Here is a 24,228-nt window from a genome sequence, read left to right as displayed (position 1 = left end):
AACGTGTGCGTGACACAACCGTACGGTCCCGTATGTATTAACGCGCTGGTTTTCGAGCCGTTACTCAGTCCTTTCGTGTTCGCCACCGCCAGGAGGTAATACACGAACTTGTCACAATCAGAGCACAGTGTCGTCCGGTGTGGCCACGACCGCACCCGTTCAGCTGCAGACCCGTGAGGACTTCAACGAGATACTGACCAGGCATTGTGGGCGAGGGCCAGATGGTTAATGGTGATCTTCGCTCCAGCAGTGTCGTGGTCTCCGACTTGTATCTCGGGGCTGTGCAGTCTAGAACAACAAGTCGTAGCATCGAGTCATACTGGTAGTAGCAGGTAGATTCACACAGACAAGGGCAACGCACTCGATGGCATCGCCGTCGTCATATACTCTACCGGCCTTGGCAAGTTGGACGCCTCACTAGTGGACGTATCATAGTGCACTCAGTAGGCTGGTCATTATTGCTTCGTAGTCTCCGACGCTGGCTCTTGTGATTCTTGAGTCATGGCGGATGGGGCTCGGAAGAACTCGCCATACTGTAGCACAGTAGACCACGCCACACGATCACGTTGACTGGCAGCAAGTTAAACCGAATTCATTGATGAGTCGCACAGTCGCCACAGGCTTGGGAACTTTGAGCGGCGTGATAGTGGATGTGGTTGACAGGCCAGTGAAGACGCAAGACCATCGAACATCAAAGGGCACAGGTACTGATGTGAAGCAAGCAGTCGGCCGCAGTGTTTACTTGGGCGACACGCAATTGGGAGGACTTGAGGATGTTGGAGCCCTCCAACTGACTGGTTGCTGAAGAAAGATAGCCTTCAGGTCGTTGGTCGATGTTGAGTCTAAACGTGACAAAACCACACGGACAATTAGGGTGTGTAAAGTGTGTGTGGCACGATGTACAGTACTCACCGAGCGCGGAGCTAGGACGACAGTGTACCGATATTTCTGGTAGACGACAGAGTACCGGTACCTCCAGTACTTCCGGTAAACAGGTCCAGTAATACGAAGGGAGGAAAACCTTGGGGGATGAAGCTACGCCATCAGTCAAAGGCAGCGATCCGAGGCGCTTGCTGTCTCCGAGGCCGATTCGCGAATGAAGTCGAATGATCAAACGGCAGCTGTGCGCGAGTGAACGCCGACCACCCACTCAAACACTGTGTTTTTCACAACTCGCCAGGCATCCCATCCGGGTTTGTGCTTGTGGTTCTATCTATCGGTAGCACGGGCTCGCCGATCGCACTCACATTGGGGGTTCCTCCCTACTTTATACCTTGATAGCTATAATTTTCTGTTGTATCAGTTTTGACAGAGCGTTGGAATAGAAATGTGGTTGTAATAGAAATGTGAGGGCAACCTAGATAAGCAGATTTGGTCCAGTCTGTAATCCCATCTCGGTTTGTATCCTGCGTCCGACTTCGCACCCGTGGTGGGTTCCGATTACAGCAAAACCCGGGTTTTGAAAAAACATTCAACGTTGTAGACCACAATAATGTGTGAGACACACCCAAGTTGAAGCTCTCAATAAAATTAGGGAGAATAAAAAGTCCTAACACGTCCTTTTTGTCCTAAACTTAGACTTGTTACTACGTAATATGAGATTTTTCACCCCTATTGGAAGCGATAATGGGCTATGGGTCAAAGCCAAGAATATATTCCCAAGCTTTGTAAATAATCTTTTCATGACAAGGAGTGGGCATTGAACACCGTCGTTTTTCGTATGTATTGGCAAAACCCTCACGAAAAGTCTGATCGCTCCACGTTTAAACGCAGCTTTTATTCCGCGGGTAGGAGTATTTTAATTATGTAACCGATACATATACCCCCAAAACCACCATTAAAAAGACGGGAGGGACGAAAGGCCGCACGGCATATCACAAGTTACTTGGACGTGATCGGATCTTCAAGGAAGTGGGAAGGCCATGGCGGATAGCGCTGAGTGGGTGGCACTTACCGAACTTGTAGCTACGAGAATGCGCATGTCTGCTACGCTTCGCGACCTGCGTCGTCGTCTCTATCTGGAGTACTTGCGTTTTGAGAGGGAACGTCTGTTGCGCGTTCGCCACTATCTGACGGTCGGGAGTCTGTCACAACCCGTGTGGGCGCATTGGATGAATCTGTGGCACCACGGTAACGATCTCAACCTCATCAATATGACCAGTCTGAGCCAGTAAGTCGTAAAACGTCTTGGGATGCCATCGCTGGACTAATTTGAGTATTTGACCATAGTCGATCCTTCATGCTACTCATGGAAAGTTTTTCGCTCTTCTACATTATTTCCACGCACTACCCTAAAGGGGGCCGACAGCGTAAACTCCAGAAGATTCACTAAGTGCTGGGGCTGTTGCTCTCTTTTTATGTTGGATCTATGCAGAGTAATGCTCTTTGTATGATTTTTGGAGTTCCGCCGTCAACCCTCAGTCGCATTTTAAAGGAAGCGGAAAGGGCTCTGGCGCGGGCTCTCGTGGGTTTCTGCTGGCTCGTATAACGTGGCCCTCTTTAGACCGTCAGAAAGCGTGTGCCGAGCTCATAGCTCGTAGACAGCCGCTCTTGAGGTACTCTTGGGGGTTTATAGATGACAAAAACTTTAAAGTGAGTAATTCCAGCTTCCAATTAACCTATCCTGTTTAATACCGAATCTGTGATGTACCTGCAGGTGTTGCAGCCTTCCAACCCGGACGTTTAAAATGCTCATTATAATGGCTGATTACACGGCGTTTTTGTTACTGGAATTCTTTGTTTTTCTGCGGATGGCCTTATCATGTGGGCTAAGCATAACAACCCGGGAGGTTGGAATGATGGGGACATGAGTCTAGCATTTCGAGAGTGCCTACTCAATGATGGCTTATGTCCTGATCCCCGCTACGGGGTTGTGGCTGATAGCGCTTTGGCAAGCGGCGGAACCATTACTGGGAAAATTCTAACTCCACTGAAAGAAGGAGACTTACGCAAACTATTGCCGTCCGTGCGGCCAGTAGCGAAGAGGTTGTCTCTGGCGATTACGCTCGTTAGACAGGCCGCAGAGTGGGGAATGGGCTCCGTTGCTAAAGTTGCTACCATCGCCTATATCTACCCCTTCCTTCTGACAAAGAAGATAGGTCGATTCGCCTCGACAATCTCTTTAGATTGTCGAACTACAGGGTACGCACTGTGGGGATCAGTCAGATCCGCACTACGCATGCTCACGGCTGCGAGGATAGCGCTTAACAGAAGTAAATAAGATACGTATTAAAAGAAGTACGTACTTAAAGATCGTTCGTTAAAGAAGCTCTAAAACACAGTAGGCGTTGTTGCTTCCCACACTTGTTTATCTCATCCTTCATCTCTCTCATCAGCTTCTTCATCTCTTTCCTCGAGCTCACCTACTTTTGGCAAGTGGCATCATCATTTTGGAATGGCATTCTCGAGCTTCTGCACGTTCAAGCTCCATGCGATCGTCGAACTGACGGCGTCTTTCTTCTTTGTCATTCTGCCACTTTTCGGTTTGTGCCAACCGCACCGCCCTCTCTTCGCGCAGTCGGTCAAGTTCTTCTTGCCTCGCACGCTCTCTTTTCTCTGTCGCGTTTCTGAGCTTCGTCACGGGCTGCTCTGTCCTCGTGACGCCTCTGTTCATCAGTCTCTGCCTTTCGATCACTCTCTTCACGATAGAATACAAGAAGGCTCGTAATGTCGTTTGCGCCAGAAGTGTTGTGCTCCGCTTTGATGTTATTGATTTACTGGCCTATCGAGTCAATACGCTTGGCAGTCTTGTAGCGTTTAACTTGAGTGAATGTGTCGAATCCGAGATCGTCGGACAAGGTCGAGCGTTTGCTCAATTCACGCATGTTGTCTCCGACGACGCCAAGGTCGTGGCCTCCAAGGCGGCTACTGACACTGGAAAGCCTCGGGTTGCGGGCTTTCTCGCGCGCGTCAGCGACGGCGCGATTTGAGTCTCGGAATAGCATCGCCCCATCTACAGAAGTTACCGGTGTCGGAGTTGGCGTCGTCCTGCGCGGTCTACCTGCCACGCGTGTTGATATCTCCTGTGTGTTTGGCGCACCAGGGAGTTTAATACTAGATGGAACATCGTTTCGTGGTGGGTGTCCGTCTGAGTCTCCAGGATTCAGGTGTGCTTAAATGTCATGATTGCTATTCGCACTGACTACTTCCTCGCCGTTCACCTCATCCGCATAGGAGACGCCGTTGTCTTCTTCATCCAGTGCCTCATCCGAGTCGGAGAGCTCTAGTGCAGCAGTTAGCGTAGCATCAAACGTGCCTGAGCTCGTAACGGCGACGCCCAGAAAGCTCGAGTCCATGCGAGGGGACTGTGATATCTGCCTCAGTTGCGAAATAGCGTCTTGTTCTTGCGTGGCAGGCGAAGCCTCGTTCTCTTCGTCCGCACTCGCTGGAGTGTTTTGCCCTGATCCCCCGTCGTTTATAGTTGTAAATGGACAGTCATTGCTCATCTTGGAGAAGCCTCCGTGGAGTTGCGAAACTGGAGAAACGAAACTCGGCCTTGCGTGACCTGCGATGCTCGATCCAGGATCACCGTCATTGTTCGAATCACGACGAACACCGGCGCCGTCTGGGTCAGGCATTGCACCAGTGTTCGAGGAAGGCGGAGTGTAGATGGTCGAGCCAGGGAGACAGCTTGAGGCACCAGTGCCAGTCTCAGCGCCGTTATTAGAGCCAGAATTACCTCTGTTTCCCGAGTCCTCGTCTTCATCAGCACCGTCAAAGGTAGTGTGAGACCCCACCTTCTCTTCAATCTCCATCTGGATGCATATGGCCCACAGTATCGCCTTGTGGGCAGGTTTCACCTCCCCGTTGCCCGACGGCTTCGGCTTGTTATATAGGGTTTTGAATTTGCGACGCAGCGATTCTAAATTCTCTCGAGAGAGCTCCTTCCACGACGTGAGTTGTAGTGGATAGTTGTCCGCTCCCACTCGTTCCTTCCAATCGGAACGATTTTCTCAACATTGCACACAGCAACAGTTGCTCACGCACTGAGTAGTTGCTGTAGCCTGTTCTGCGGCCGCGCTGTGTAGCGGTTTGTAGCAGTATTTGTTAGCAACTACGCTAAAGAAAAATTCCTGGTGGATTTGCACGTACCGCCATATTGCCGTTCCGATGCCTTGTGTCCTTCACAGAAGATCGCGAAATGACAAGCACATCTTCATAGATACTAATATAACCTTAAACACTGAGATTTGAAAAAAATATATGTTGAGCTTTGTATTAACATCTGCAAGTGAAATACAGCTTAAAAAACCTAAATCACGGTGAGAACTTGGCTACAGGTCAGGAAGATGCTGGATACTTCTGTGTTGGCAGCCATCCCAGCCACAGCGGCAAATAAACCAAAGCGCATCACCATAAGAGACTGTGATCTCGTCTCCAGGGAACACGTCTCTGTCAGTGACAACGGCAACAGTGACATAGCGCCCGATTTGTACCTCGTGAAACGCAGCACAGGGATTACAGGCGTGGTTGGCGAGTCGAAATAGACCGCCAGCCACGCTGGCATCGATCCCGTATCGCTTTCCAGACTCGGAAGGCGTCTTCAAGTGCAGTATGTAGTCATTGTTTGGATACCCATTCGCACGCGGAGGACCGAACAGCTCGATGTTGCCAAAGTACTCACCAATTATTGTGTCCCTCGGTATTGCACGTGAGGCCACTAAGCCGAGCCCTCCTTTATAAGGACTCTTGCAAATAGTGATTCGTTTGCTCTCTTTTAGTGCGTTTCCACACATACCAGCGAACGAGCAGTTGTTGCGACAACAGAATCGGTTATTCTTTGCGTTCTCACAAGAGGCCGTAGTACACGATTGTTTGCAGCGGCACATTCCACCCATCGAAACCGAAGGAAACTTGCAATAGATCGGCTTGATCTGTGTATGTAGGCGCTCAACATCACGGGGCCAGCTGGCCGGTTCCCACGAGTTCGGGTCTTTCGGTGGGTATTTCATCTGGAGGATCTCAAAACCCGGTGAGCTGCACGTGGCTGAACTATCCAACGAGGCGACAGGCCTTGCGTCACATGGTGAAGCCGCTTGAGATGATTGGGAGCACCAATAACTCTGGGAGAAGGCCAAATACGAGTCGACACTGACGTCAAGCTCACCAGCCGCTTTAGCGTCACGTGGTGGCTGGAACCGTGTCGCATTCAGTGGAGAGGACAAAGAGAGGACCACTGACGCGTCTGAGTCGGAGCCGTCGTCCTGCCACATTTCCACGGTGGAAGCGATAGAACCCTCGTCCTATTGCATCGAGTTAGACGAGCTCACCTGACCCACCCTGACTGCCGCGGGAGACGTGCTCACGCCAGGCGCTCTTACTCGAGTGTTATCTTCACGAGAATCGGACAGCGATGCTTTCTTCGTTTGCATTGTACCAGCGATAAAGATGCCAGGTATGCTAACGTTTTGGTTCTCTGCCGCTGCTGAATCCGCCTCCCGTTGAAATGTTTTTGGGCGCTAGGCAGGATTCCTTTTTTTCTCGCGACCATCGCCATGATCTCCAGCGGTGGGAGATCCTTTGCGTTTAGCCCTCGCGTACATATCCACCGCTCAGAAATCCTGTATTATCGATCAGGAGTGGAGGGAATAACGTTAGCAAATTGATATGGTAGCCACACAAGGAAGTCAAAGAAATCACCACTAGGAAAGTCGATATAAAGCCGGCCTCGACTTGAGCAGCATCCAGGTTATTCCAAAATGAAGACTTCTCGTTTAGGCGGGGATTCGCTGAGCCGAAACCACGCGCACGCGCGCGCGTCCATGGCTTTTTAAGATCTACCACCATACAATTTGATACTTCTCGGTTGCAGCTTCAGGGCGTTGAAGATGACCGATACAGTTTACCATACGTACATTGATGCTGTTTCCACAAGAGGGTCACTTTTAAACGGTTCGATTTTTCTTGAAAAAAAAACGACGACCAAACAGAATTGTTTGGTCTGACCATTTTTTTGGTTAATCCAAAAATTCCCCGCTTTATCAGCTTTTTAATCGCGTTTAATACCACCTAACCCATCTATCAAACCAGTTTTATGTAGGTTTTGGAAGGCGTCCATTGTACCATTAGAGGCATTCAGAAGCACCGTTCAATGAAATCACGTAGCTAAAAACCCGTAGCGTCGATACCGCGTTTTGCTACGTGTTTTGAAAATAGTATTGCTGCTTCAGAACTACCGTTCAAGTAAAAACACGTAATAGAAACACGTATCTAGCCAGAGTGAATGTTCACGTATCTAGCCAGAGTGAATGTTCAACTCACAATAGCAACTTCAACGTTGATACCCGAACTAAGGCACTCAAGCTAATGAAGAGGCCCCGGTCTGCTGACGACGACGATGAAGTTTTGCTACTCTGGTTGATGCGACCAGCGTCCCTGCCGTACCGAGAGCGCATCCTTGTCCCTGAGTTTCGCCTGAACATCCTTGCAATGTCTGACAAGGAAGCGAAAGACCAGTTTCGCTTCACTGTGGGGGAACTACATCTACTTGCGCGCCATCTGAAGCTTCCAAATATCCTTCGTACACGGGAGGGAGTACGCACTAACTCCCTCGAGGCGCTGACCGTTTGCTTACGCCGCCTGGCATACCCACAGCGCTGGCTGGATATGGCTGGAATGTTTGGCAGGGCCCCGTCGACCTTGTGCCACATTTTCTACTTTGTTGTCGAGTTCATCGACAAGAATTTAGGAGATATGATCTACTGGGACGAAGAGCGAATTATCAGCAACTTGGATCGATACTGTGCGGCGATATCTGCCAAGGAGCCATTGGGGATCGAAGGTGTTTGGGGCTTTATTGACGGCACTATTCGCTCAATTTGTCGGCCGAGCAAAGGTCAACAAGCTATGTACAATGGTCACAAAAGAGTTCACGCACTCAAGTTCCAGACTGTTGTCACCCCGGATGGACTTATTTCGCATCTTTTTGGTCCCGTTGATGGCCGTCGCCATGATTTGTTCATGTTGAACGAGAGCGGATTCAAGGATGTACTCGAGAAGAACTCGAATTTCCACAACAAGCTGATCTATGGTGACCCAGCGTACGGATGTACAAACGTGTTCTGCTGTCCGTTTAAAGGCTGCCGTGTTGACGTCCCCCAACACGAACTGAATAAGGCGATGAGCGCTATTAGAGTGTCGGTTGAGTGGTCATATGGAGAAGTAACCAAATACTTTTCGTTCCTCGACTTCAAGCGCCATCAGCAAATTGCAACAACACCAACCGCCACCCTCTACAAGCTCGAAGTTCTATTCACAAACTGCATCACAATTGCTCGAGGAGGAAACAACAACTCAAAGTATTTTTCGTGCAAGCCACCAACATTCGACGAGTATTTTTGCTCTTATCAAAATGCAGACCAGTAGTTACTCCACGCGTAAGGAAATCCAACTAGTAACGACCAGGATCACAGCAATAGATCCACGTAAAAAAGCTGCGGCCTTACACCAGCGTTTGCGTAATGATATCCCCGGAGGTCTTCTGGGCATCAAGTTGAAGTTTCAGAAGAGCAAGCTCTTCTTTACGTAGCTCCATATCAGCTCGCCGTAGCGCAACCTCTTCACTCCATTTTTTATCACTCCTATCAGCTTCAGCTTTGCGGAAATCAAACTCTTTCTTCCATCGCTGCTCTTCATTCTCCGCCTTTACTCGCTTAAAAGCGAGCTCTTGTTGCAGCAACTCGTGTTCATCCTTATGGCGCTTGCGCTGTCTCTCAATGAACTTGACTGTTGCTGCGTTGACTTGAGCAGTTGTGACACCACCACCAGATTTAGTAGAGTCTGTCGAAGACCGATTAACTGATTCTTCTTCATCTAACGATGATTCATCCGCACTCTCCTCACAGTCACTGCGTTCATCTTGCATTGTCTGGGCTCGCTGGCAACGGCGGTTTATAGCTTGGTGTCGAAGCCTTTCACCTGCGGATTCAAGCCTATCCGACTTATCTTGAACTGCTTTCTTCTTTTTCGTTTTTTCATCTTGAAGATCACGCATAGCATCAGTGATGTCTTGAAGTAGTTGTTTATGCTCGGTGTACTCCTCCGCCACCCCCGACTTCCTCCGATATTGATTGTCTGTCGTTTTGAAATCCTTGAGGAGAAGAAAAAACGTTCTTTGATAGTTCTCGAGCTCAACTCCTCGCCCAAATGCTCGTTAAAATTGTCTGCCACGTCTTGGTAACGAGCCGTGACGGATCCGTGCTTTGCGGCATAAGGCTGGACGCTCAAAATCTCCCTAAGCAATGCCAAGTCATCTCCAGTCGTAAAATGAAACTTTTTCGCCTGATTGAACTCCTTCTTGTTGCTGTTGGGAGCGCTGGTCTTCTTTTTACCCTTGCTACTCTTCCGTGGGGTCTTTCCATGCGCTCTAGCGCCGCCAGTGAGTTGATTATCACTCGTAGAAGCAGCAGAAGAAGTCCACAAAGTGCGCGACTGCGTCGGCAAGCCAAGGGCAATCACGCAGTTGTGCGAGCACACTCGCACGGAGAGATCTCCTTCGTAGATGGCGTTAGAGCATATATGATGGACCTTCTTAGAGCAGGATGAACACTTGGTGACGTCTACGTCGTCCTCTTCCGTGAAAGCGCAGTCTGAGAACGAGCATTTGCCTCGCATTGGCAGGATCTGCAGCGCGGTCGTCTGCGTTGCTTTGGAATCTGAAGGACGGTAAGAGAGCCCTCAGCTACCGCTCGACGGAAGCCAAAAACACGTACGTTGCGCTGAAAATTTCAGCGTGGACCACACTCCGTGGTTTTCAATACCGAATTTTTAAAATAACGGTGCTTCTGAATGCCTCTATTATTTTACCGAAACCTTTAACAAGACACATCCTCACAATAGTGAAATAGTGATCCATGTCATTCGAGTACACTGGTTGCATGAGAAGAGTGTACAACAAGAGCTATGGACTACAGTACGCAGCCGTCCTCGACCGGGTTAAATGGCTACGTTCGAATCGATCTGAGGTGTGTGTGTGTGATGGATAAAGCAGCAGCACTTGGGCATCTGCATGTTGTGGGAATGGCTACATGTCAATGGAGCGGAAGGTTGCACTGATGAAACCGCGGGAAAATGGACAGTAGAAAGTTTTGCAGCTTGTTCTAAATTAGGAAATCGAAGCCAGGTCCTAATACTTTACGTTTGGGTCGTAGTTGAGTGCCCAGGCGGCAAAGGCGGAGGCTGAAGCAGACACACGCCTGAGCAAAGTCTGAGGCCGCTCCGTGACGGAATACACACGAGTTGAGCTTGATGGCGGTTGGTCCGCACCGGAAAGAGGTTGACGCTCGCCACGCTCCAAGTCGCTCGGGTACTCGTCGTCTTCATCGTCGTTGTAGTCCTCCACACAGCCACTGGCCAGCTCATCGAGGTTCACTTTGTCCTTCTCCTTACTTTGATGTCCATCCGGCACCAGAACCACCAGGTCTTCACTACGAGGTGTGCTCGGTCGATGGCGAGTCGACAGCAACGGTCTCTTCTTCGTGTCTTGACTGACTCGACTCGTGGACAATGGCGCTGCACCAGACATGGAGCCTTGACGCGACAGAATTGGAGACAACATCGAAGCAGCTGGAGCTCTTCCAGGCTCTGAATCCAGATGATCCACACTCTCGATCTTGTAATTATTCAGCACTCGGAACGCTCGTTTCCGCTGCAATTTCTCTTCTTGCCGTCGCTCGAGACGCTGCGCCGGCGTGTCCAACACCCACATCGTCTCGCCATTGGTGCTTTTGCTATCAATCTGCGTGCGAGATCTCGAGTCTTCATGCTCCTTCGCGCTCTGATCCTCTTCCGGAATCTGTTCCAGACCAGAACTCGTCGACTTGGACTTCGCCTGACGCTTCCTCTTGCCATGACGTCGCAGCTTCTGCACAGAGTGCGTGAGTGCATGGAAAACCTCCGAGATGTTCGAGTCGTAGTGCTTCTCAAACGTGTCCAGCTTGATCTTGTCGTTGAGCTCCAAGACCTTCTTCTCCCGCAGACTACACACGTGGATATCCACAACCGAGTCGCAAACACGGTTCTCCTCAGTGCTGCTACTCGTGCTGCCTACGTCCGAAGATCTCCGCTGCGTCGTGTCGTCTTCGCCCCCCAACTGTTTGCCCGATCCAGGCGGATCCGACTGCGTGCCATGGAACGACAAGAAGCTCGTCAGACTGCGACGTACGCGGTCGTGACGCAGCGCTTCGAGACGCTTCTTCTCCTGATACGCACAGAGCTTCTCCATCTTGTCCATGTGCTTCTCTGCTCGCTCCACCAGCACTTCCCACCGTTCACGTAGTTGCTCGGCTGTATAGAGCTCAAACTGGGGGTCATAGTGATGCTGCCTGGCTATAAGGCCATCCAAGACTCGGATCAGTTCCCATTTGGGCCCCACACGCTCCACTGCAAGCACCAGCAGCTCATCGTTAAAGCAGTCGCAGTGTTTGATCCGCTCGGTGCAATACGGACACAGGTCCTTCCAGCCCCACGTCTTGATGATCAGATACCACGCAAAGTCCAGCACCAGGCCCAGCAGAGACATCCGCATGATCGCAGCCAAGACGCCGAACCACATGAACTTCTTGAGGAAGAGGCAGCTGCGATAGGCCCAAATGTAGAAGATCGGCGCCTGAGCTAACGTCAGCAGGACCACGACCAACACCTGCAAGATAAACGCCAATCGGAAGGAAAAGCCGCTCAGATCGCCGCCACCTGTGGCCTTGGCGCGGAAATATTTGCGTCGTTGGCGGAAAATGAGCTTGAAGAGCTCCTTGAAGATGGCCTTGCCAGCCGACGGAAGGATGGAGATGAGGATGGCATACAGCACCACGGACGTGAAGATGGTGAGGTTCGCACCCCACGAATCGCGCAGCATGACGATGATGAACAGCACGTAGAACGTGATGTAGAGGGAACATACCACAATTAACGCCCGTTCACCGCGGGAAAGCCGTTCGTTGCGGTATGGGCAAAAGATCCACGTGAAGTAGTTTTCATGGCGCCACCACGTGTAGAACGGCTCGAAAGGCCGACGGAATTTCGTCCAACAGCACGGTCCGCAGAGCTTCGTCTTGGGCACTTTACGGTCCCAGGGCATGGGCTGCCAATAGTCCACTTCGTTCTCAGGCACATTCAGCTCTCGCGAGTAAATTCTCTCGATATTCTTCTGCCAACTTTCGCAATGAACAATCATCTGGAACACGCGTAGGCCAAACAGAGTGATGATCACGTAGGGCAAAAACAGCAACAAGTAGCCGCCACCGAGCCATCCAGACGAGCTGCAAGCCACTGGCATGGGGTTCACCGACATGTACGTGACGTTGAACGCTTCCCACGCTTCTTTCTGGGCCATTTTCTTCTTCTGGTCCAGATTGTAGATCTTCTCACTGGAATACACACTCGAAGGCAGTTGACCGAGTTGGCAATAGTCTGCTGTTGGGTTACGCTCGAGACGACACGGCTGCACGACGAAGTACATGGTCTCCTTGATCGTATTGTCGATATACGTGTGCGCGAGATACGCATACGTCGTGCGCAGTGTCGACCCTGCTGGGATGAACTCATACGGCTCACCGTCGACGTAGTGTTCGTACTCGTACTCGTTAAGCAGCAGCGCGTTAAAATACGAAGAGTTCGGGTTGCTGCGTGTGTCTGGACTGGGTGTTTCTATCGTGTATGTGAGGTGGAAGTCGACTTCTTCTAAAAAGTGCAGGAACGTGTAATCCTGCGTCACTTGCACGTTCTGGACGGTGAACGCGTCCAGATGCAACACCTCGTTAAGTTGCAAGGAAGAAAGTGAAATGCCCAGCCATAGCAGAACGCCAACTCCAATTAACAGCCACGTCCAGAACTGCACACAACCTCGACGCTTGCTGTATCTTGTACCCAAAAATCCGGTCCACGCGTGCTCGTGCTCTTTGACTACAGGTCGCTCCTGGATATACGACGCTCGTGGGGCAATGTGCGGCTCTTCATCCTCACTGTCGTCTCTGTCAACGTGACTGTCTCTAGGCTTGTCATCACGTCCAAGAGGGATCATGGCTGGGGTCAGCTGGATATTTGGTTCGTGCCCAATTGACTTGGAATAGGCAATATAGGCCTCCAACAGCTCTGTGTTGATCAACTCGTCTTCCATCTCTTCGTCGCTCGTCTCACTATCCGATGAGCTGAATTCTGACACATCGTGTGTCTCCGCTGACCCTGAGCGTCGAAGCTGAGCACTCAGCGACTTGTTACCGCTTCTTGACCGGCCATTCTTCCTCAATGACCTCTGTTTAAAGGCGTCAAACTGTACCGGTTGGTGCGTGTTGGCCAAGTGCACTAGCTCCTCAAATAGTACGCGGTTCTCTCTTCGTCTCGCCTTTTCGACGGGCGTCTCGTTCTCTCTATTCGGGGAGTCGATGGGCAGCGACAATTGCTGTCTCAAACTTCTCCTCTGTTCCCGTGTTTGCGCTACCCCGTCTTCTTCTTCTGTAGCGCTGGTCAAGGCCGACTCGGACGCTGTTCTGTGTCTAAATACGCGTCGGAGCAGCCCTTCTCCGCTGCCTTGTCGTCTTCGTTTCCGTCTGTTGCCTCTGTCACTGCTCATGGTACTACCAATGCTGCGTTGACTAGTGGGCTCCTGCTCGTCGTCTGTCTCGATGATCGCACCCGTAGCGTTGGACATGGGTCCAAAAAAGGTGTTGGCAATGACATGGCGATGCAGTTCGCGCGTGCTGCTGTTGTAGCTGCTGATACTCGGGTTGCTTCGTTCGCTCCACAAGTCATCGGACTCGGCGAAGCTGTGCTGGGCTTCCAGAGACCGCTGGAAAAAGCTTGAGGGCTCAAATGACGCGGAATTTGAAGGCGCAGGCAGAGCAGACGTTGCCGCTGCTGCATTCGCTGCTGCGATCGCGTCAGGCGATGGTGGAGGCCTTCCGCGCGATGTCATAGTGGGCGTCCCGGCTAATGTTGGAGAATGACACAAGGTCGCGTAATCTGTGGACATACGCGTTTTAGGGTTCTGAGGAATGGTCTTCCTCTGCCATCTTGTTGCTCTTTGATTTGAAAATTGTATGGACTTGTAGAGCCTTTCAAAAGAACACAAGAACTCCAAGAACCGCCAATCAGAGTCGGTTGAGAAAGGCACTTGATGAGAGTCACGGATTACGTACTAATGCACGATTACGCCATGTCATACTGTAGAATAAGCTCATTATTGAGGTACACATGTAAATGGGTACAGTACATATTTTTTGTTATTTAGCATGTTACTTGTACGTATTGTCAAGGAGGTCATTAAAAAAGAGATTATGAGATGACTGAAAGCTGGCTGAAGAAAAGAGATCATCCATGATATGCCACGTGAGACTTGTACATGTACTTGTACTGAACAACTTAGCTCGGTGTTGACACATTTCTACAAAAAGGTATTTGTACCGAATCGATGATGGGATGGAGCGAGATTTGGCGTAAGCTGAAGATCGGTCGCTTGGCGTTACGGTACGTAACAGACCGCACGTAATTAATTAATTAACTACATGTACACCTTCAGAACCGTGTAGAGCCACCCGTGATGGTTGCCAGTGGCAAACTGCCAATTTGCCACCATCGAGTGGATATTGCTCTGGATTTGCCGTTATTGGCTTTGTTCAGTGAGTGGCTACAGTATCGGCGTTCACGGCAACGGAGGTGTCACATACGATGTTCGTGTACATCTTCTCACCTTCAAAATGGCAATAATGTGGCAAAATGTAAATTCTAAGAATTCCCCATTTTTAAGGTGATAAGGTGTATTGTGGTTTCAGCCTTTTTGCCGCCTGTTTCAGCTACGCATCTCTGAGGGGGTCCGATTTGTAAACTGACCTCTTATAGGGATAGGTTGAATTATTTTGGAGGGCCAACTGAGTGACATCCTCACTGGCCACGGAGACAGCAAAGCAGCGGAGCAGGCAGCGAGGTAACCAGTGGCGCACGCCGTCGATAAGCTATAAGCGCATTACTTGGCGGGAAATGCACATTCATAACTACACCTAGCCTGTACAGAATGCTGGATAAGACGAAGGCCAGAGAAGACCCGAGGAGCCCACGGACATCGAGGGTTGGCAGCCGCAGGAGAAGGAAATACGCGTGAAGCTGCTTGGGACGCCGTGCTCACGAGGCCTGCACGCTAACGCACAGGTACGGTCCCTTTACTGCTTTTGATCAATGCTAACTGACGGACTTCGTACTGCTCAGAATGGCGCACAGAATGCGAAGGAAGTATATCAATCTTGTCGGTAAATTTATAGGTAAGTTGCAGTTGCATTGTAAGTCGTCGGCTATTGAGTAGCAGGCTTGAAGGATCGCTGTGCTAATTATGATTCTGGTCTAATGCCTAGATAAAAAGCGAAGGCCCTCATACACTACGGACATCATATTGGTCTGCGTAAAGCCTTTTACCGAGGATGAGCAAGCACTGTAATAATTTGTATGGACAACTTGAATTCGTATCGCCTAGCAGGTGAATATTTAAAGTTATCTGCCATGTCGACTAGCGGTTTCGATGGATCGAGCGACAGCAGTATCGTGCCTGGTGCCGGTGCGTCTACGGGGGCTACGTCGTCCTCCGCTCCATGGGCAGTCGATGCTCTCGGGCCGCCCGATGTTGGCCCTGCGCCGTTGCCAAGTCGAGCTGATGCAATACTGACTATACGAGTGGGAGAACCGCTTGGCCGCGCTCGTGGTGGCTGGAAGAGTGATGTCAATTTCGAAGTTTCTGAAGGCTATGCTGTTTTTAAGCTGAAGTGTATTGCAAAATATACTGCGCTCGTGGCGTCTCCTGAAGTATCGAACAAGCCTCTCGTACTACCAGACAACTCATCCGTTTACTCGCGGCGTGCGAGGAACGATGCTCAAGCCAAGTATATCGAGCTGACGTCTGATAACTTTTTGACAACACTTCAATACCGATGGAAACTACTCACAACCGATGATCTCCGCCACATTGGAGACTTTCGCTTTGAGGCGCTCCTCTACGTCAAGCGGGCAGCTCAACCAGAGCAATATCACCGTGCTACCGCGCGTCGCATTACCAATGCTCGAGTACAAAGGATATCTTACGATACAGCCAATGCAGTGCAGTTTGGAGCAATTACTTTACACCATCTTGATGTTGTGCATGCAAGAAGACCGGAGTCGGCTCCATTTGAAGTTCCTGAGGATATCACAACTACACAAGCAATGGAATTAGGCCGACAGCGAGAGGCTCTGCAGCAGCATGAAGCCGATTAACAGGCCATACCGGATACAGCAATTGTGAGCATTAGGGTCAATAGTTTATGGATGCCTCTGGAGGTCGACATTCTGTCACTTCGGCGTGCATTACGACTGCCAGACCACGATATATTCTCTCGCGGTATCTACCATGAATTCACACCCACTCAGCCAGCCAATTGAATGATGAACGACGAGAACCATGCCGATGACGAGCCCATGAACTAGAAGAAAACGCGAGCTTAGTGCAGTACGAGATGCATCTATCGAATATTATTCATCATTACAAAATTAAGCTACTCATCGTCTGCACTTCTTCGAATTAGATCGTCAGAAACTTGGTCTCTTATTCCAGTAGCCATGTAACCACAGTGACGAAAAGTGCCAAAGCAACCTTTATCTTCGAGACGCGTACACGCTCACATTGCGACTTCCAGAACCTGATCTGGATACAATGGAAAAACGAGATTAGCACGCCTTTGAAGCCAACGTTTTAGAAGGCCAAAGCACGGCTCTATCGGGTTGAGCTGTGGCCAATAGAGCGGTAAAAATATTAGTCTAGCTCCACACTGGTGTATGGCTTCTTGGAGCTCTGGGTAGGCATGGATTTTGGCGTTATCCATCACAACAATTGAGCGAGGAAGAGGCCACGGGTTCAAAGTTGGAATAATATGCTCCACTAACGCCTCGTGGAACTTTTCTCGCGTGAATGTTCCTTCAGTCCACTTTCATGCAAAAAGTTCTTGCACATCAAGCGCGGCTAGAATTGATAGCTGTGTTCCTCTTCGAAACGGTATTTTCGCAATTGCTTGGGTATTTCGTTTCGACCACCCATAGCGTCGTTGAGAATGGCGTCCGTCTTTAGCAGTCTCGTCCCAAAATACGAGCTGCTCTGCAAAAGAGAAAAGTGGAAGAAGCTTGGCGCGGTAGGCTTCAATTTCCGCAGGGACGGCTTCTCGTGCGGCCTTGAACAACACCTTTCGGCTGAGCTTGAGATCAAAATTGAGTACGCGACAAATTGTCGCTGTCGAGACTGTAGTTATTGCTGGAAAATGCGTGACAATGTGCTCACGTAGCTCTTCGATGAAAAAACGTGGGGTGAACTTGTACGTAAGCTTCGACAGCGGCAAGTACGTCAGGTGACCAGCGTGTGCAGGTCTGACGAGGCTGCTTTTCATCGACAATGCCTTTCTGGAGGAACAGGGCGTACCATCGGCGAAGGGTGCGCTGCTTAGGACCGAATAGATCAGATACGTATACAGTTGGCACGTCGTAGACATGCATCAGTGCCACCGCACGCCAGCGAAAGTCATCGCCAAAGGTCATAAAGGAACTTGCAATTATCAAACGTGTCTTTTGGCAGCTGTAAGAACTGCAATGCCGGGGGAGGGCTGAGGCTGAGGATGAGGCTGAGGCCGCAAGGCGCTCACTTATACCGTTTTGAAACGGCAAAATGAAGACTTCTCTACTTAACTGGCCTGAATTCGTTCTCTTCACCTATTCGCCTAACACATTTTGCACCATCGTGCTTGCCATATCGGAGCTGCTCGCTATTTCGGACCCCTTATCTCGGGAGAAGAGACCTCCGGTTTGCCAAAATGGATGAAAACCACAATACATGTAGTACATGATGTACTAAGACTTAGTACATCGTGGTCAGCATGAAGCCACGCGGAATTGTGGTCATCGTCTCCCGACGAGCACAAAGTACCCCGGGAGGCTCCACTCTTGAAGGCATTAAAAATGTCCATTCGTAGGTACACAAATTAAAATATTTCGCACGCATTATTTATCAGAATACACTGTTTCTATTGGTATAATCTTAAGTAGAATTCGTTGATTGGCTATATTGATTATGATTACTACACTGCCACATCAACATCGATAGAGGGAGTCAGCTCTCTAATCCCAAAGGCACTCGGTTCCTCGTTACGACCATTCGCCAATCGCTTTTGTATCGATGCCGTCTCCCCCGTCTTCCCGGCCGCGAGACGCTCAATTCATAAGCGCCGACGAGTTCGACGCAGTGAGCCAACGAAGCTTGGGAGCCATAGCCAGTAGCGACAGAGGGAGTCGACGGCGCAGACGACGCAGAGACACAGCGACAGAGCCAGAAACGCTCTCTAGCGCCGAGTTCCGCCGCAGAGCCGCATCGGAATCCGTCCCTTCAGACACAGAGGGCGCTGCAGCTCGCCTTCGGTCACTAACGAAGGAGAATTGCGCGCTATTTGATGACTTAACGCGACTAGCCGACAAGAATGAGCCTGTGCATTTTGACACATTCCGACAAAGTTCCACTCGACGCAACAGCAGAGTCAGTGAGGCATTGTATAGAGACAAAGAGGAGGAGAAACACGAAGAGAGTGATGAAGAGGAAAGTATTCAAAATGAAAAACTAGACACCGAGTTGCTGGAAGCCTATCTGGCTTACTGCAAGTCTATCGGACACGAACCCAATATCAAGATTAACGACGCGGAAGATGAGGATGACAGCGAAGCAGGTAAAGTGGCGGCGGCGTATATACCCGAACGGCCAGCTGTACCGGAGCACAAACACTTTTGGACGGATTTTATTGGGACCAGATACAGCAAACGCCGAGGTTGCGTACAGTTCTGGGCGTGGCTCGGTATCGGCGTGGGTGTCGTCATGTGGCTGGGCTTCTCGCTTTCCTCGCTTCATTTGAACGAGGTTCTACACTTGGATGCATTCACAGAACAGAACGTGCAGGTTACGCAAGACTACACGTATCTTCACCTCCTAGAGGAGGTCGACTTCCATCTCACATACACCATCGAGACACCGAGACCCAACGCCAATGCGAATCCCAATTCTTCGTACTTTAACGCATTACTTCTCGATGAAGACGAGTACGAACACTACGTCAATGGTGAACCCTTTGAGTACATCCAAGAGGGGTCGACACTGCGGACAACGTATGCTTACTTACCGCGTACGTATATTGAGAACAGGATCGAGGAGAGTATGTATTTCGTCATCCAACCATGTTATCTCGCACGGGACCCTACAAGCGACTATTGCCAAACTTCGCAATTGCCTTCAAGTGTGGATTCCGATGAGAAAATTTTCGATCTGGACAAGCAGGGCAAGCCTAGTGACAGGGCGGCGTGGGAACACTTTAACGTCACGTACATCTCGGTAAATCCCATGCCGGTGGCGTGTAGCTCGTCGGGGATTGTGGGTGGAGCATATTTGCTATTATTTCTCCCCTACGTCATCATCACACTCTTTGGGTTGCGAGTGTTCCAGATGATCACCCACTGTGAGAGTTTCCAAAAGAACATTGAACGTATTTACGCTCGTGAGCTCAATGTCCCCGAGGACGAAGTGGACTACTGGCAGCCTATGCCATGGGATCGCAAGGTTCCAAAAACGAGATTGTGTGGTCCGTGTTGCTGGAAGAAGTTTCGTCGACCTTTTGAACCCTTTTACACGTGGTGGCGCCATGAAAACTACTTCACGTGGGTGTTTTGCCCATACCGCAACGAACAGCTTTCCCGCGGTGAACGGGCGTTAATTGTGGTATGTTCACTCTACATCACGTTCTACGTGCTGTTCATCATCGTGATGTTGCGCGATTCGTGGGGTGCAGACATCACGATCTTCACGTCCGTCGTGCTGTATGCCATCATGGTTTCTGTGTTGCCGGCAGCTGGCAAGGCAATATTTAAGGAGCTCTTCAAGCTCATTTTCCGTCAACGACGCAAGTACTTCCGTGCCAAGGCTGCGGGTGGAGATCTGAGTGGCTTTTCCTTCCGATTGGCGTTTATTTTGCAAATATTCGTGGTGGTTCTCCTCACGTTGGCACAGGGACCCATTTTCTACATTTGGGCCTATCGCAGTTGCCTTTTTCTCAAGCAGTTCATTTACTATGGCGTATTAGCTGCAATTGCACGGATGTCGCTCATGGGTCTTATGCAAGACCTCGCGTGGTACGCGATCATCAAGACGTGGGGCTGGAAGGATCTGTGTCCATATTGTACCGAGCGCATCAAGCACTGCGACTGCTTTAACGACGAAGTGCTGGTGCTTGCGGTGCAACATGTCGGGCCCAAATGGGAACTTATTCGGGTTCTCGATACTTTGCTCGCGAAACAAAATAGTTACGAACCGCAATTTGCATTGTACACGTCGGAGCAACTGCGCGAACGCTGGGACGTTATCGTCGACAGAGCGGAAAAACACATGGACAAGGTTGAAAAGCTTCGAGCGTACCGCGAAAAGAAACGGCAAGAGGCGCTGCGACATGACCCTATTCGACGCAGCTTCACGAGTTTCATATCGTTCCATGGCACAACGCAAGCAGTTCACCCTGACGCGGAAGAAAACGAAAATGACAAAAAGCGTAGACACTCGGATGCAACAAGTGAAGAAGAGGCCTACAAGGATTCTTTTGACTCTGAAGACCAGTTGTGCAATCTCCGGGAAAAGAAAATCTTGGCACTAAATAGCAAAATTCAGCTGGACGAGTTCGAGAAACACTACGACTCGAGCATTTCCGACGTCTTCCACGCTCTCGCGCGCTCTGTCACCAAGCGCCGTCACCACGACAAACACGAGCATGGAGACGACTCAGAGCATGAAGAAGATACAGACAAACACAGTCCGAGATCGACCTTTACAACGCGCCAGAGCAGCGACAGTAGTGACGGAGAGACCATGTGGGTCTTCGACACTCCAGCGCAGCGTCTTGAACGTCGTGAAGAGGAGAAATTGCAACGTAAACGCGCGTTCCGTGTGCTGAAAGACTACAACATTGAGAGTGTTGGCGCGTCGTCAGAGCCAACCTCTGCACCTTCAGCATTGTCTCCTTCAGGCCCACAACTAAGACGACAAGACACGAGACGCATACCGCTGATACCGTCAAGGAATAAACCCGAGACGCCACGAGAAGAGGACTTTGTGATCCTCATGCCAGATGAACACAGCAAGAGTGACAGGAACAATAAGGATAACCTGGATACGGTGGCCAATGCTCGAGTGGAGGGCGACAACGACGACCAGCAGGACAGCGACTACTTCCCGAGTGACTTGGAGCGTGGCCACTCACGCTCTGCTTCCTCGTCCCAGGCAGTTGGTGGTAACCGCGTCTATGCAGTCACAGAGCGACGCAAGACGCTACTCCGGCGCGTGTCCACGTCGGCCGAGGCATTTGCAGCGTGGGCATTGGACTATGATCCAAAGGCCGCACAACAATTGTAAATACACAAGCGTTTTCAGAAATGCAGTGAAAAGACATCAGAACTTTGTTTAACAAAACCAGCCAATCAGAGCGCACAAGAATGATTGTTTCGCTTCACTTTTTAAAAAAAGCGTAACCTGTGTTTAAACTTGGCTTTATTAAGAACACTTAAGCGCTTTTTTCAAAAAAGCAAAAAAGCCGCTCTTTTTCCTCCACACAGAAGAAGCTGCTCGAAGCGTTAGTAGATCATAACCCGAGATGCAGGTTCTGCGCACCTTATCAAGCTCCGCGCGCGGCCTGCACATGCGCGCCCAGGCAGCCACTTCAGTGCGCGCCTTCGCGACAGACAAGCGCTACACGCCTGTGAACGAGGTGCCCGCCAGCGTGTTGGCGAATGTCAACTCGGAGACAATCTTCTCCCCCGGATTCGCTGTGCGCGGCGAGCACGCACCGGTTAAAGGCGCTAAGCCCGCATATCTGGATGTACAGGCTACGTCGCCCATGGACCCACGTGTGCTGGACGCCATGCTGCCATATATGACCCACGCGTATGGCAACCCGCACTCGACGACGCACGAGTTCGGCTGGGACGCCGACAAGGCCGTAGAGCACGCTCGCGGCAGCGTGGCCGATCTGATTGGCGCAAACTCGAAGGAAATTATCTTTACGTCGGGCGCTACGGAGTGCAACAACGCTATCCTCAAGGGTATCGCCCACTTCACAAAGGCCAAGAAGAAGCACATCATCACCACTCAGATCGAGCACAAGTGCGTGCTGGACTCGTGCCGTGTGCTGGAGACCGAGGGCTTCGACGTCACATACCTGCCTGTGGACACGAATGGCCTCATCGATTTGGAGCAACTTAAGGCTGCGATTCGTCCAGACACGGCGCTGGTGTCTATCATCGCCGTGCATAACGAGATCGGGGTGTTGCAGCCACTCAAGGAGATTGGCCAGATTTGCCGTGAGCGTAAGGTGTTCTTCCACACAGATGCCGCTCAGATGCTGGGCAAGTTGCCGATCGACGTGAACGACATGAACATTGACGTAATGTCCATGTCAGGCCACAAAGTGTACGGTCCTAAGGGTGTTGGCGCCATGTACGTGCGTCGTCGTCCACGCGTGCGCCTTGAACCCATTATCTCGGGTGGCGGACAGGAACGTGGTCTGCGTAGTGGTACTCTAGCGCCGCCATTGGTTGTGGGCTTCGGTAAGGCCTGTGAGGTCGCTGCGCTCGAGATGGAGAACGATCACCGCTGGGTGAGCTATCTGTCTGACAAGCTCTATCGCGGGATCACGGACCGTATCGAACACGTTGTTCTTAACGGTGATCTTGAGAAACGATACCCGGGTAACCTTAACCTTTCTTTCGCGTATGTGGAGGGTGAGAGTTTGCTGATGGCGCTCAAGAACATTGCCGTGTCCTCGGGCAGTGCGTGCACGAGTGCGTCGCTTGAGCCGTCGTACGTGCTGCGTGCTATTGGCGTGGGCGAGGACTTGGCACACACGTCCATCCGCTTCGGCATTGGCCGCTTCACAACGGAGACGGAGATCGACTACGCCGTGGACTTGTGTGTCAAGCACGTGACGCGTCTGCGTGAGATGAGCCCGCTGTGGGAAATGGTGCAGGAGGGCATCGACCCCAACACGATCCAGTGGAGCCAGGACGCGCACTAAAGAGGCAAAAAGTGGTGAAGAAAGCGAGCTGCACTAGGCGATTGAAACGGCAACGAACGACAAGACACAGCGTAGCTTAATAAACCGTTTTGCTAGTTGTCACATGTAGCAGCTCATCTCTTTGTAGCCATGTTCTGCGCGTCGTTCAGGTTGCAATACTTTTTTTTCATTACCCTCTAGCAGTGATGGAAGGCATTGTAAAGAACAAATTTGTATTGGAGTAAGCCATCACGTAGCCTCAAAATATAATTTAAATGGAATAGATGCCTGCATCCAGCGAAAATTCCGAAGAAGAAATTTACAAGATCCATTTTTTTCTTCAGCTATTTTCTTTTATTTTCAGTAAATATTTTTGTAGGATCCCTGCGTATTAATAGCATGCAATACTCACCGAGCGTGCAATATTGATTGCAATATCTGGCACAGCCTGCGCAACCATGTCAGCGTACCTGTCATGCTTCAAAACCAGCAACTTCTCGAAGTTGATGCGGGCTAACCCCAACAGCCCCTTTTGGTAGGACAAAAAATAGGACCAATTCTCACTTCTGTTGCTTGCCACAAGCAAATAAAAAAACAGCAATTAGATGCTAGGCATGGCCACCCAACACGTTAAGCAGCAATATAAACCCGTTTGTGATGAAAGCAACTGAAATCTTGCTTCGTGCATACCGACTGAAAGTTGGCGTCGTGAAGAGCTACGCAACGACGATTTGTCCTACATACCAGGCCAAAAATTTGTCCTTTTCCATAGGACAAAGTTTAAGGAGCACTTATTCCTGCTCCTGTAAGCTCAGTGATCGCCTACGCTTCTTGCTTTGCAAGCGCACACTCGGAGCACGCTGCTTTGAGGTATTCAGCGAGTTCCGCTGACGGTTTGGTGCGGTTCTAACCCGCGAGTTTTGTCTTGTACTCGGGAGAAGCTGCTCGGGTGCTTCACACGGCTTTGATAACTCTTGATCAGTGTGAAATCTGGTGTAGCACGACAGTTGACCGACCCAGCGCTCGGTACGACACAGAGCAACCCCACAGTCACTGCACTGATACCGCGTTTTAAAACCTTTCCGAGTATGTCTGGCATTTTCTTGGTCGTGCTTCAGCTGGCAGCATAGAACACAGTATAATTGTGTAGATTCACCTTCAA

At 50.4% G+C, this 24,228-nt stretch overlaps 6 protein-coding genes across 6 annotated transcripts; 4 read left to right on the top strand and 2 right to left on the bottom strand.

Annotated features, from left to right (window-relative positions):
- Positions 1-1,922: 1,922 nt before the first annotated feature.
- On the top strand, positions 1,923-2,332 carry PITG_15063 (uncharacterized protein; the record flags this gene model as incomplete). The annotated part of the gene is made up of 2 exons (XM_002898192.1): positions 1,923-2,170; positions 2,230-2,332. 2 exons carry the CDS (start codon positions 1,923-1,925, stop codon positions 2,330-2,332), a joined length of 351 nt encoding a protein of 116 aa, XP_002898238.1.
- Positions 2,333-2,862: 530 nt separating this feature from the next.
- PITG_15062 (uncharacterized protein) lies at positions 2,863-6,763 on the bottom strand (the record flags this gene model as incomplete). Its single annotated transcript, XM_002898191.1, has 8 exons — positions 2,863-2,992; positions 3,363-3,588; positions 3,737-3,873; positions 4,001-4,022; positions 4,139-4,931; positions 5,436-6,242; positions 6,377-6,560; positions 6,750-6,763. The coding sequence occupies 8 exons, from the start codon at positions 6,761-6,763 to the stop codon at positions 2,863-2,865; spliced, it is 2,313 nt and encodes a 770-aa protein (XP_002898237.1).
- A 3,360-nt stretch (positions 6,764-10,123) lies between these two features.
- On the bottom strand, positions 10,124-13,963 carry PITG_15060 (uncharacterized protein; the record flags this gene model as incomplete). Its single annotated transcript, XM_002898190.1, has 1 exon — positions 10,124-13,963. One exon carries the CDS (start codon positions 13,961-13,963, stop codon positions 10,124-10,126), a length of 3,840 nt encoding a protein of 1,279 aa, XP_002898236.1.
- A 438-nt stretch (positions 13,964-14,401) lies between these two features.
- Positions 14,402-15,339, top strand: PITG_15059 (uncharacterized protein; the record flags this gene model as incomplete). The annotated part of the gene is made up of 5 exons (XM_002898189.1): positions 14,402-14,426; positions 14,520-14,609; positions 15,014-15,135; positions 15,193-15,233; positions 15,336-15,339. The coding sequence occupies 5 exons, from the start codon at positions 14,402-14,404 to the stop codon at positions 15,337-15,339; spliced, it is 282 nt and encodes a 93-aa protein (XP_002898235.1).
- Positions 15,340-17,057: 1,718 nt separating this feature from the next.
- PITG_15058 (uncharacterized protein) lies at positions 17,058-21,430 on the top strand (the record flags this gene model as incomplete). Its single annotated transcript, XM_002898188.1, has 3 exons — positions 17,058-17,215; positions 17,870-17,962; positions 18,523-21,430. 3 exons carry the CDS (start codon positions 17,058-17,060, stop codon positions 21,428-21,430), a joined length of 3,159 nt encoding a protein of 1,052 aa, XP_002898234.1.
- A 209-nt stretch (positions 21,431-21,639) lies between these two features.
- Positions 21,640-23,221, top strand: PITG_15057 (cysteine desulfurase 1, mitochondrial precursor; the record flags this gene model as incomplete). The annotated part of the gene is made up of 1 exon (XM_002898187.1): positions 21,640-23,221. One exon carries the CDS (start codon positions 21,669-21,671, stop codon positions 23,085-23,087), a length of 1,419 nt encoding a protein of 472 aa, XP_002898233.1.
- Between the last annotated feature and the right edge of the window lie 1,007 nt (positions 23,222-24,228).

This window comes from Phytophthora infestans, genomic scaffold (assembly GCF_000142945.1).
Source record: "Phytophthora infestans T30-4 supercont1.38 genomic scaffold, whole genome shotgun sequence".
NCBI lineage: Eukaryota > Oomycota > Peronosporomycetes > Peronosporales > Peronosporaceae > Phytophthora > Phytophthora infestans.
The sequence above is the reverse complement of the archived record's forward strand: the minus strand, read 5'-3'. Positions and strand labels throughout refer to the sequence as shown.